Here is a 12,263-nt window from a genome sequence, read left to right as displayed (position 1 = left end):
AGAAGTAGACAATGCTGGCTCTGAATTACCTCAGTGTGAATTCAACATACATAAAACATCTTTCAAAAGTGCTGCTTTCACACTTGCTCTTTCTTTTCTTCATGATCTTCCCAAGTCATTAACTATGTACAGTACCACACCAGCTTTCAAACCCTAACCATCTCTAACACCTCTAGTGCACGAGTCCTGTACCTCGTGCCCTGGACACCATCATTGGGCTATTTTACACCCCAGCAAAGATCATATAGTCCAATGCCATTGAAAAGAGCATCTTCCCTTAATACCATAGTAGGGCTCAAACCCTCTGCTGACTTTAGCTGTGGCCAGCTCTTGAGAGAAGGAAAGCAAGCCCAGGCCAAGATCATATAGAGCCTTCTAGGTAGTGAGGAGCACCTTGAACCCTGCTGGGCCACCAGGCAAATAGCTCAGTGCATAGGTTTCACCTCTGCCTCAGGCAATGTCTGCCTGCCAAGAACTCATTGGCTTCAGTCTCTGTGAGACTGCAGAGCACAACTTTGTCCTGAAGTGACAAAAAAGCAACTTTGCCTGAAAGGGACAAAGGCACAGTGACAGTGGCAGGTTCCACATGAAAGGAAAGGAGAGCCTCCAAGCTGGACAAGATTGGCAAATAATTCATGGAAGAATAACTGAGTTACACATCCATCATTCATAATGGGGGGTGCACATCCCCCAAAAGGATTCCTGTGACATTTGATTATCGCTGCCAAGGAATTGGCATGTGAATCTGGAGACACCCTGATTCCTATCATCTGCTAGAAAAAGAGTGAACACCATGTCAGAATAAACTGGGCATGATGTGCTCAATCAGTACCAGAGTACCCATCATCACTTCTAGCCTCGTGGAGTTCTTTCTCCTCCAACACCTCCTTTGTTAATGTCCAGCTACTCCTGTGACCACCACATGAGCCAACTCCTATGCAGTTCAATGCTAAGAATGCTCTCTGGCAGTTTTGCTTCTGAGGTACCTAAAGAGGTTAACTCAAACACAGTCTTTAAAGTACAGTTTGGCTCAGGAGATTTTGGTTCTAGCCAGCATGCTCATAAGTCTGATGTAACACCTAAGTAGCTACACCACATCTAATGTTAGCATATGCCTGGTTAATCTATCTTTTTCAAGAAGAACGAGAAACACACAGGCACATCTAGGGATGCAGAAGTGTTTCCAATATTACTCAGTAGCTACTGATGGCTTTATACTCAACATAGTATATGTGGAATAGGGAAAGACAAAGTCCTGTAAGTTCCTTTTAAATGTTTTGTCTATGCCCATGTGACTAGAAATGGGGAAAAGTAGTTCATTTTCCACTGCAAAACCACATAGATGTTGAGTTTACTACAAGATACTTCGATGTCTTGACCATTTTGAGTTGGAAATGCCTTCAAGACAACTTATTGATTACTCTCCTTTCATGCAGACAGGTGGACTGAGGCCAAGGTGAAGGGCTGCAAGTTAATACACAGGGCTGCTTGCTTTGAAGATCACTGTTAGACAGGGTTCAAATCTGTCCCTGAGTAAGCAGAGCAGGACACTGCAGTACCTCCCATGGAAAACACAGTGGAGGCAAAGAAGGCTTTTGAAATAGTTGGCCAAAAATTTAAGGATTTTCAAAGGAGTATTTACTAAATTAAACAATAGGTTTCTGTTTTGAAATGTCATTTTGGAACTGGACGTATTGTTTGCTTTAATTGAGTGCTTACATCAGAGATTCTTCTGTGGCATATTCCAATTTAAGTGAAATAACAATTTTGACACAAAATTTTTTAGCCAATTTCTCCAGTCAGGACCTGCTGATTAGCAGATTAAAAGACTGTAGCTGTGTCTGTTCACAAATGCATGTGCACATACACACATGCACAAATAGAGTTTTCATGTGTAATTTTTATATCACCTTGATCAATGCATTTCTCCTCTTCCTTTTCCCTGATCCTAAAGACAGAAGTAACACTCATACATGTATATTGAATGAAATATTGTAGAAACCTAAAGGGAGAAATCCAAAAGAAGCAAATGACTAGTTCAAGAGGTTTGCTTTAAGCTCACAAGGATCTATGAATTGCTTAATCTTTCACCTACTCTGACAGCTTTGCTACCTTTCCCTCTGATTTTAAATATTTAGAACTCACTTCCATTTAAACTAGTGTAATTTATTATATGGCATATTTGCACATCACCTAATTTAAACTAATGTGTATCAGGCAGTTAATACTACAGTGGAGATGATATAATGGATACTGAATGGGCTGCATGAAGACCAGTCTCAGTGTCCAATTCCTTGCTTGTTCCTAGCATCCTGCAGTAAGTGTTCTGTTCTGTCTAGGATGATGTAGAAATCATTTTTGTAGAAATATTTTCTTTACTGCTTGAGACTGAGGAGAACAAGCATCAAATGTTTAACTCCTCCACAGAAAAAACACAAAGGTTTTGTTCAAACATGATTTCCTGGCATCATCTCCCAGTCATAGTGAGGCACTATGATAAGAAAACCATTCAGCAATTTGTAAGGTTGAAAGTTTTGCAAAGCTAGCAAATTTCTTTTGAATTATCAGCTATTGATTCAAATCATCCTCTAAGCATAGTGCTAACTCCTCAGCGTTACGATTTTCAGTAGGAATGTCAAGATAAGATACCAGCCCAGAACCACTGGAGTTGTGCTGCATGTTAACATGCTAGAAGACCTTACCAAAAGGGCAATTTTCTGGAAACAATATAGATTACAATATTTTATGACCACAGGTCAATTGAAATTATGAAACTCAAAGTGGAAATTGTATTTTCTTAAATGTAGAATTTGTATAACTTTTTTAGACCCTTATCACAGAAGGAAAAGAAACATCTGCTAGTCTTCAGTCAACACCATAAACACCTCCTATAAAAGCAGCCTATGTGAATAGTTTAAGAGCCAGGTGTTAAATTAAGACTACAAAGCTAATTCTTAAATGGTAATGTCTGCAGTGTGTATTTGATTAAAAAAAGGTTTTTTTTTTTATTTTAGTTCAATTCAATTCTGTGCTTTTACAATAGGGCTTGATACTCATGTCCAACACAGAAAAACATTAACACAGGTATGCTTCTTGTGAAGGGACAATAGCAACACCACCTAACTTGCAATCTCACTAACTGCACTCTGCTTTGTTTTTCAGCTTATTAAAACAGTAATGATAGTACAATTGTCATCTCATTTATATTACATGAAACAAACTCATAGCATCTACTGTGCAAAGGCATTGTTTAAGCTGCATCTGCAGCCACACCATATCTCAGAGGCTTCCTGGGAGCCTGGAGCCTCCTGCTAGAAATGTGCTTTGTGGGCTGAAGTCAGCATGGATCTCAGCATGCAGAGTCCTGCACTTCAGTTGCAGGCTTTGGAAAAGCTCCAGCAGAATGCCTGGGAGACTCAAGTCTGACAAACTCTATAATCCTGTTACTGACTACCTTAGCAAGGACTCTAGGCACACGCACGCGTCCATGCGCAGGCTCACGCAGAGCTGCTCGCAGCTGGAGCAACGGCCAGAGGAGTCCTGCAGAGGGGCTGGCAGTGCCCCCCCAAGCAGGCCACGTCACAGCACGGCTCCTGCTCACTGTCATCCTCACAGGGACCCGCACAAGGCTGAGACACACACCCTGCCTGGGCTTTGCCCCATCCTCTGTGCCTCTGCTGTGCCAAATTTAGTGAGAAAATACTGTGCTTTTTCGAATTACAAGGAGTAAGCAGTCTCTGAAGACCCAGTCCTACAGGCTCTCTGTGGGTGTATAATCCCCAATGGACATCTGTGGGTGCTGAGACCGCACCCACTACCAAGGGCTTAAGATGCTGCCCAAACACAGGCACCCATCTCAGCTTGCCCCAGCAGTCTGGTCCCAGTGTGATCTCTGCAGACATGCAAAAGGGAGCCAGCAGGAAGCACAGACTGCAAATAAAGCACATTGATCAGGTGCAGAAACCTGCCTCCCCAGCTTCTGCTTCATCAGCTCTGATCTTACCGAGGTTTCTAGAATACAAGTCACAGCAGCAGCTGTCAATAGTCACTGCCATTGCTGGGGGTGGCAAGGAAGTGTGCCCTAGAGCCTTGTTTCTAGCAGAGCATGCTAGGACCCACATTCATAACTCACTGCTGCTGCAAGTGTCTGTAAATCCCTGGCCTGTCCTAGATGGGCAATTTTGTACATCTCCACATAGCTGTGTCCAGAGATTATTTGCAGGTACTTGGGTTTTTTTAGTATTGTCAAGGGTGTCACAGCAACGTGAGCAATACAGTCGCCATTCCTCATCAAGAGCTTGTGCCTCTCGGTGCCAACAGCCTGAAGACCTCTCGTGAACAGATCACACATCACTGTCCCTGGAGTGATTAATTCTCCCTGTGATTTCCAACCTTGAGGAGAAGCCACTTGCCCTAGACAGTGGAGAATCCCACCCTGGAGTCGTTGGGATTGATGTCCACACCTCTGCATCAGCTCAATGCCCGCAGTGAAGGCTGACTGTCCACACTCAGAGCTCTTGCTGTTCCCCATCCAGATTGGTTTCTATTTTCTTCCTGAATGCAGCACAAAATGTGGCCATATTGGCTGATTGGGCCAACATGAGCATGCCACTAAGGGCAGGTGGCAAACGCCATGGCCAGAAGTCCACATGTTCCCCTGCAACTGGAGCCAGCATCTTTGAGACAAAGCCTCATCTCAGTTCCAGCTTCACCTTGGCCACAGGCCAGATTTCAGCTATTTTCCAGGGACACTGCTCTGCAACTCCTTAAACAGCACAGTTTTCCAGTTTGCCTGCAAACCACTTACCACTGAGATCTGTTACCTGCCCACGCGGCAGCTGCACGTCTGCCAGCTTGAACATCACCACTCACTCTCCAAGGCTAAATGAGGGCTGAGAAGCTGATTGTCTCCGTGCCAAGCAAGGACAGGAGACCGGCAGGAGGCACTGACCCCACCACGCCGGGGAGACTCTGCAGCACCACACGGCTGGATGCGTTCCATGAGCGAGCGCACGCTTGGAGCCTGTCCAGAGCATCACGCTGCAGGCTGCCATGGCTCAGCCCTGGGCACCCGCTTTCCCCATCTGTCACAGAGACCTCTGTTGGATCTAATCATGAAGGAAAATCTGCATTTCCACCTGAGCGAGTCTCCTGTATCACCTGGGGTCAGAAAGTACAATGGGCTAGAAGGAGAATGTAGCTCTTGCATGGTAAAAACAGGCTCTGAAGAATATATTCTCTCTTTACTTCAGAAACATTAAAAAGCAGGTTTTTACATGTTTGAAAGGCAACAGAAACTCCATGAGAGACCACAAACGCTGGTATGCTGCAAAATCCTGCTGATAAGATATGCAGATGGACACTATCAATAAACCTTGATGGAGACAACTGATACCATGAGACAATCCCTGCCCTGGAGCCAGCAGGGTCAGCACGCCCCTCACCATGCCAGAACACACACAGCCTCCCCAAAAAGGCTGCTCACCCCCCAAGAAACCTAATATGTACTCAGAAACTGGGACAATTCCCAGTCCTTTCATCCACTGCAGTAACCAAGTAGCTGTGACCTGCCTATCTGCCAAGATAATGGGCTCTAAGGTATCTCTATTGTAAGGGATTTATTAAAGACCACAGCAAGCACATTCCTCCCTGCAGGAAAAAATACCTTAATCTATTGCAAACCCTCCTGGCAAAGGTTCCTATTTGAACAGATCAGAGATACAAGTTTGTTCTGGTCTGGACAATGTCTGAAGTTTCTTTTCCAGCTAATGAACAGACTTGTTTATAATGAAAGGACAAAGAGCATCCAGTTTTCTAAACAAGCAACTTCTTGGCGCTCTGTTTTACAGCATGGGCTAACCCACTGCACGATCTCTGCTCACTCCTTTACTTTCATCTGAAATATAAGGAAAGTCTCCTACTAAATAAAAAACCCTTATTTATTCAGGCCCAGTCTCCATAAGCAGACACAAGAGAAGAAAGTGCTCTTCAGCTACATACAATTGAAAGACAAAGGAAACTGGTTTCCAGACCAATTCTCAATCCCTAATGCTTGTGATATATTTTCTTACCACGCTGGCTTACCTGACAGCATTGCAAGCTTACCCCTCTAAACAGAGAGGTTTGTTTCTAAATAGAGGTCAGACAAGAAAAATACAGGCAAGCCCAGAGCTGGGCTCCTGCTGTACATCCTGTCCCCCAAGGCACCAAAACCTCAGGGAAGACCCCACTATGCCTTCCCCTCCCTCATTTCCAAGGCTTGAGTAGGCTGCTCCCGGCAGGGGTGTCCCACTGCAACAGGACCACACAGACATTTCCCAAAGGAGCAAGTGGAGCAGGCACCAGGGTTGAACTCACCTCGGCACTCCACGCTTGGGTCACCCCAGAAAAGCTCCTGGCACTCCCGGCAGGTCCGGCCTCCAAAGCCTGGCATGCACTGGCACTGCCCTGTGAACTGGCAAAAAAGCAACCCATCAGGAGACGCGAGCACCTCAGCAGCCCATCCCTGCACCGGAGCAGAGGCCCAGCTGCCGGCACACGCCCGCACTCCCTCACCTCGCCTGCACTCCCTCACCTCGTTGCAGGCAGGGCCGAGGGCGCGCGTGGGGTCGCAGTCGCACTGCTCACAGCCGGTGCCGCTGGCCAGTCTCCACGTGTGGGGGGCACAGCGGTCGCAGGTCTGCCCCACCACGTTGGGGAGGCACCGGCACTGCCCCGTGGCTGCCTCGCACCGGCAGCTCTCTGAGCCCTCGCAGTCCTCCCGCACGGTGCCCAGATAGTTGCAGACGCACTCTGACAAAAAGAGCACAGCACCTTGATGTCAGCCTGCCCTCTCGCTACCAGACTGCTCCGAGTTCACATCTAGTTTGTTCTCTGAGTCTCCAGAGATGTGGCAGATGCTGATATATCCCAGTACCTGTGGCCAGGCCTGGATGACCCAATGCTGAACAAACTCAGCACTGCCCAAGAGCACTCCTCATATCTCAGGCTGGTCACCTCTACAGCTTCTGCCTTACCACACAGAAAGTCACAGGAGCCCTTCATTCAAGCAGCCCAGCTCTTCATGCTCTTCTCCTTTCCTCTCTCTGTACCCAACCAAAGTTCAAGTCTGCCCAGCTCCTGTCAGCCAGCTAGGGTGGCAGATGTGCTAGAAGTGGCTGATGGTGTGCTCTCCCACCCAGTGACCACTTGTCCTTCTGGGCTGTGCCTGGTGCCACAGGGGAGGCAGACCCTCCTCTCCATCACAGGCCTCCTTCCCACTGCCCAGTCACACCTGCAGGGACCCAGTGTAAACAAAAGCCAAACTCTCACCCCACCACCCTATCTCTGGAGAAGAGATAAACAGAGATCGGTATCAAGAGGGAAGAGAAAACCCCCTCCCACAAAATCCTCCTCCTTTCAGCACATGTAAATGTTGCCTCTGTTCTCCCTGTCAAACATAAAGGACCCCCCTCCACTGAGCTGCAGGGCAGCTGCAGGCAACTCCAGCTGGAGGTAATAAGGTTTCCCTCCATCCCAAATGCTCCCAGGTAAAAGAGTTCAGGTGGCCACTGCCGCTGACATGTCTGGTGCAGGGGCTGCAGCCGTGTGTCCTCACTCACTTCTGCAGTCCTGCTGTAGAGCGCTCCCATAGTAGCCCTCTTTGCAGAGGTGGCAGTTTGCACCCTCTGTGTGATACAGGCACTTCACGCACGCCCCGGTTCTCTTGTCGCAGGACTCCGGATCAGTGGTGTCAATGTTGTTGTTGCACTGGCACGGCTGGCAGGCGCCACCAATGTCATCGGGGCTCCCAAAGAAGCCAGACGCGCATTCATCACATCGACTGCCTGTTTGAACAAACAGGCACAGTGAGAATTACCATCACGGCTCGCTAGCATGCAGCCCCATCATCGGCAAGACTGAGGCAAGGCCATAAAGGCCATTAATGGGGCCATTAACTGGATCATGCTCAAAACAACTGAGGCAGCAACTTGAGGCAGCATAAATGGTAGACCCCCAGGTCACCAAGGCATGGTGCTGCAGCCCAGCTGCAGCACACTTATCCCCTCAGTTCCAGTGCTGTCCTGTCCACCTGTGCTGACCACTGGTCATCTCCCGCCATGCTGTCAGAGATGAGGTTTATGGTGGTGCTGTCATGGGCTGCACAAGCCTCTCTTCCCTGGCACCAAGTGAGGCGACCTCCAGCAGCAACCCATTGCTGCTGGTGCTGTGGTCACACCCAACCCATATGAACATACCCCTTCTCACTGAGAGGTTCAGCCCAACCAGCCCCACCAAGTACCTATGTATCCCACACTGCAGACACACACGACTTGCAGTGTGACCGGGTCCTGGTAACAGCCATTGGCAAACTGGCGTCCGCTCTCAGGGCCGTCAGGGCACGGGCAGGGCCGGCAGTGGTCACCCGATCCCAGGACAGGGTCTCCATAGTACCCAGCCTGGCACCTACACAACAGAGTACACAGCGTACAGGGAATTGCAGGCAAACACACTGCAGCACTGTTGTAACTAAACTGAGGTTTTGCCACCACTGTGAAGAACCAAAGGGCAGAAACATCCTTATGGCTCTTCCTTGCCACTCACTCTCCTAGCAGCTGTGTCCACAGAGGCAAATTTGTCTGGCTTACACCAGTGTAAGAGCAGGAAGACTGAGGCTGGATGTCAGCCCTGCCACTGCAAGACTTCTCAGAAGGCTTGCAATGGCCCTCTAAAAGCCCGGCATCCTGCAACGTGCTCTCAGCCAGTTAGGCAGGCACTGCTGTGAGGCGCAAGGCTGCAGGTAGGGAAGAGGGGGTCCCCACTCCCATCATTCTCCAGGACCACCAAGGCTGCTCTGGCTCCCAGGGTCCAGGGGCTTTCCCTGTGGCTTCACACCTGTCTGAGCACTAGCACCAGAAGGGAACAGCTGCTGAGCCCATCCTGCTGTGGGGAAGGAGAGGGGCCAGGGAAAGGGCACCTGTGCCATACCTCTCGCAGTTGTGTCCCGCTGTGTGGTCCCGGCAGCTCAGGCACTCCCCGCTGTAGGGGTTGCAGTCGTCAGCGTGGCCATTGCAGTGGCAGGGCTGGCAGCTGGGGAAGCCCCAGAAGCCGGGCAGGCAGTGGTCGCACTGCCGCCCGTACACCCCAGGGAAGCAGTGGCACTGGCCCGTCTCCACATCGCAGAAGGCGTTGTAAGAACCTCGGAGATGGCACTCGCACGCTGCAAGGAGAGGGGGAGAGGGGTTGAGTTTCCATTACAAGTCGCAAAATCAGGGCTCCAACCGTAGCACAGCTCAGAGCCAAGGGTTCAACATACGTCGGCATCCACTTGGCCCAAACCCAAAGGTGCCAGGGGCGCATCTGTCGCACTGTCTTCCAACAACGTTGGGACGACACTGGCACTGTCCTCCATTGGGGTCACACACGGAACTCAGGGAGCCCTGGGGGTCACACTGGCATGCTGAGCGGAGAAAAGCATTGGAGAGAGTGAGTAATGTGGCACAGGACATGAACCCCCTGCATCCCATGTACACGCCTTTCCCGTGCAAACTACTCTGCCCACAAGTGCCGTCCAGCTTCCAGGCACAGTTTGCCCTACAAGTAGATGGTTACGTACATAATGCAGTCTCGTGCAACAGTGCAGAAATGCTGAATATTATGTTTTTGCAGACGTCCGTCATGGGGGTTTTCACAACACTCCTGCTGTTTTCCAGACACCGGTATCTTTGGAAGGTTTCCCAAGCACTGTTCGTGACCACATCTTCGCCTGAGCCTCCCACCGTGAATATGTCCAGCGATTTGCAGTATGGCATGAGAACAAGCTACAAAGCAATTTTATAATTTATGAAGTGTCACTATTAATAAATAGCCTCCACCAAAATTGTGCAAATTGAGCATTATCCCAGTTTCTACCATCCTTTTTTAGCTAAAAAGCAAACAGCCAGACAGAATTTGGAAGGGAAATAGTGATATTTCTTTAGCTTTGTGGAATAGTTCTGGTATCTGACAAATCCTTACCCAATCTTCCAAATTCTAAACAGTCAAAAGAAAAAGATGGATGTTGACATTGATACTTATGACATACATGACACACACTAGCCTCCCCCAAAAGACTACAGGTCTGTGGAACTAGCTGCAGGCCTGTAAAATACTTCAAAAGCCTCTTAGCAGAAAAACAACCCACATACTTTGACACTAAAGAAACCTGAAATAAATTCTGCTCACAGAGTCAATAAGTGTGTATGGGTTCTCTGTCTCTGTATCCACTGAGGAGTACTGGGACAGCTCCAGACGGATGGTGTAATTCAGCCCCTTCTCAAAGCAGACAGGCCGCGGGAGAACAACGTATCTGGATTGGGAACAGGAAACAATTCTTACTTCAAACGTACAGCACCATAAAGCATTTCAGGTGCCCCTATAAAGCAGTTGAGATAACGGAAAGCAGCCAAGACCGGACAGAACAAAAGCTCCGATGGGAGAAAGGTGGTTTGGAGGGTTGTGCAAATCAGAACCGGAAAAGGTTATCAGCAAGGTAAAGAGTCACACTGATGTTCACTCACAGGCTGTGCAAACACCTCCCCCTCCCTTTACTCAGTGAAGAAACCAGATTAGAAAATAAGAATAAATTTAAAAGCTTTGAGTCTAGAGACACACTATTAAATACATTTTTATAACCCACTGGAAATTTAATTTTACCTATTTTCATAGAGGCTACAGCAAACTGAAAATTGTTTCAATTTTTTAATTTTTTTGTCCTCCTTTTGGTTCATCCAGTTATACCAACCTGGACCCAGGTGACAGCGAGACGACCTGATTATCATCATCGGGAACCGTGTTGCCACACCGGCTACCTGTGGGAATCTTGCCTGGGCGCGAGATATTGACCACAGCTTTTTCCCACTGATCGGGCAACTGGGAAAAAAAAAAGCCAGATCAGCATCAAGCAATGATCAAAAACTCCTGGAATCATCCAGAGCTCAGACCAGGAAAAGCATGTGCACAGACAAGGTGGTCAGCTGCTCTTTGGGGATGACAGGGCTGCAACTCCAGTATCAATGGGGCATCTATCAGCTGCAGATACGGGCTGACACATGACAAGGCAAGTGCCGCTGGACATCATCCAACATGACTAGGATTACATGGCCAGCAGCCCCACCTGTGCCATGGCATCACTGGGGTTTGGTGACCTCCTCTCTCCCCGCTTCTGGGTACTGCACTTCAGTATTCACTGCAGTCAGCTGCTGCCAAGCTCTAAGTAAGGAGCTGGGTGGATCTTTCCCTTCACTCTGTGAGTCAGAGCCAACAGCTTGCAAACTCTTGGCTGCAGGCATTCAACATCCAATATAGGCAATTTGTTTCCTAAGGCAGATAACAGCATTGCCAGCCATTAGACGGCCACCCAGCCTACACCAAATTTATATTCTAATCTGTCCTGATGGGACTTGTCACTTTTTAATTTGCTCATTAAACAGGTGCTGAAACAATGTAATAATGAAAGAAACTGTAAAGCAAATAACACTGGAAATAGTCAACATCAGCTTGGATTTTCACATATATCAGATATTTAACTGAGCGTCCATCCTTGTCTTTGAGCCCTGATGACCCCTGAAAGTGTCAGGCTCCAGTCAGTTGTGCACCAGGACAGCCAGCACCTGCTAGAAAGCAGCAATGCCATAATTCACAGGCATACCTGCGGCTCGTAGCGGATCAGAACATCGTACTCCATGGAGTAGGGGATGTTGTCAATGTAGAATTCCAAGTACGCCCCCTCAGGGACCCTCACAAATCCTATGCCTGTCCATGACGGTGTGCGGTCTGGCGTGTACTGGCGCTCTATTACGTTCACTCCCTACAAAACATGGAATTTCAATACTGATATATTAAATTTGCAAACCCCACAGGAGTGTGCAAAGTGATGAGTTCTGCTGATAGGTGGCTCCTGGATGGCAGCATCCCCAGTCTGCATCCCAGACAACACAAATTCTCTTTGTGCACATGTGCTCAGCATTGCCCTTCCACTTAACATACAAAAAGCAAGAAAAATAAAATAAAACAAGACTGCACAACTCTTAATACATTTCTCTGTTATGATGATGGAGAATTAAATTTAAAAACTTGCTGGGAGTAACTAATCCACCAGCTACAACATCTCATTCACTGTAAGGACTTCCACACCATAATTGTAGCAACAGGATTCTCTGTAGTGGCACATCACTGCTCCATTAACCACCCAAGCTGAGTGCTAATTGCTTTCTGACTACACCGGGCTGCTCCAAACCAAACCA

At 48.1% G+C, this 12,263-nt stretch overlaps 1 protein-coding gene across 1 annotated transcript in view; it reads right to left on the bottom strand.

Moving 5' to 3' along the window:
- The window catches only part of LAMB1 (laminin subunit beta 1), a 40,453-nt gene that overhangs the window by 13,375 nt on the left and 14,815 nt on the right, over positions 1-12,263 (bottom strand). Inside the window, exons 12-21 of the mRNA XM_018068033.1 lie at positions 11,669-11,827; positions 10,763-10,890; positions 10,204-10,327; positions 9,596-9,800; positions 9,296-9,439; positions 8,968-9,199; positions 8,282-8,445; positions 7,602-7,826; positions 6,575-6,792; positions 6,358-6,454 (exon numbers count right to left, since the gene is read on the bottom strand). Of these exons, the coding sequence (XP_017923522.1) occupies positions 6,358-6,454; positions 6,575-6,792; positions 7,602-7,826; positions 8,282-8,445; positions 8,968-9,199; positions 9,296-9,439; positions 9,596-9,800; positions 10,204-10,327; positions 10,763-10,890; positions 11,669-11,827 (1,696 nt within the window). The remainder of the gene's footprint in view (positions 1-6,357; positions 6,455-6,574; positions 6,793-7,601; positions 7,827-8,281; positions 8,446-8,967; positions 9,200-9,295; positions 9,440-9,595; positions 9,801-10,203; positions 10,328-10,762; positions 10,891-11,668; positions 11,828-12,263) is intronic.

The sequence above is a fragment of the Manacus vitellinus genome, unplaced genomic scaffold, assembly GCF_001715985.3.
Source record: "Manacus vitellinus isolate BGI_N305 unplaced genomic scaffold, ASM171598v3 scaffold_13_pilon, whole genome shotgun sequence".
In the NCBI taxonomy this organism is placed as follows: domain Eukaryota; kingdom Metazoa; phylum Chordata; class Aves; order Passeriformes; family Pipridae; genus Manacus; species Manacus vitellinus.
The sequence above is the reverse complement of the archived record's forward strand: the minus strand, read 5'-3'. Positions and strand labels throughout refer to the sequence as shown.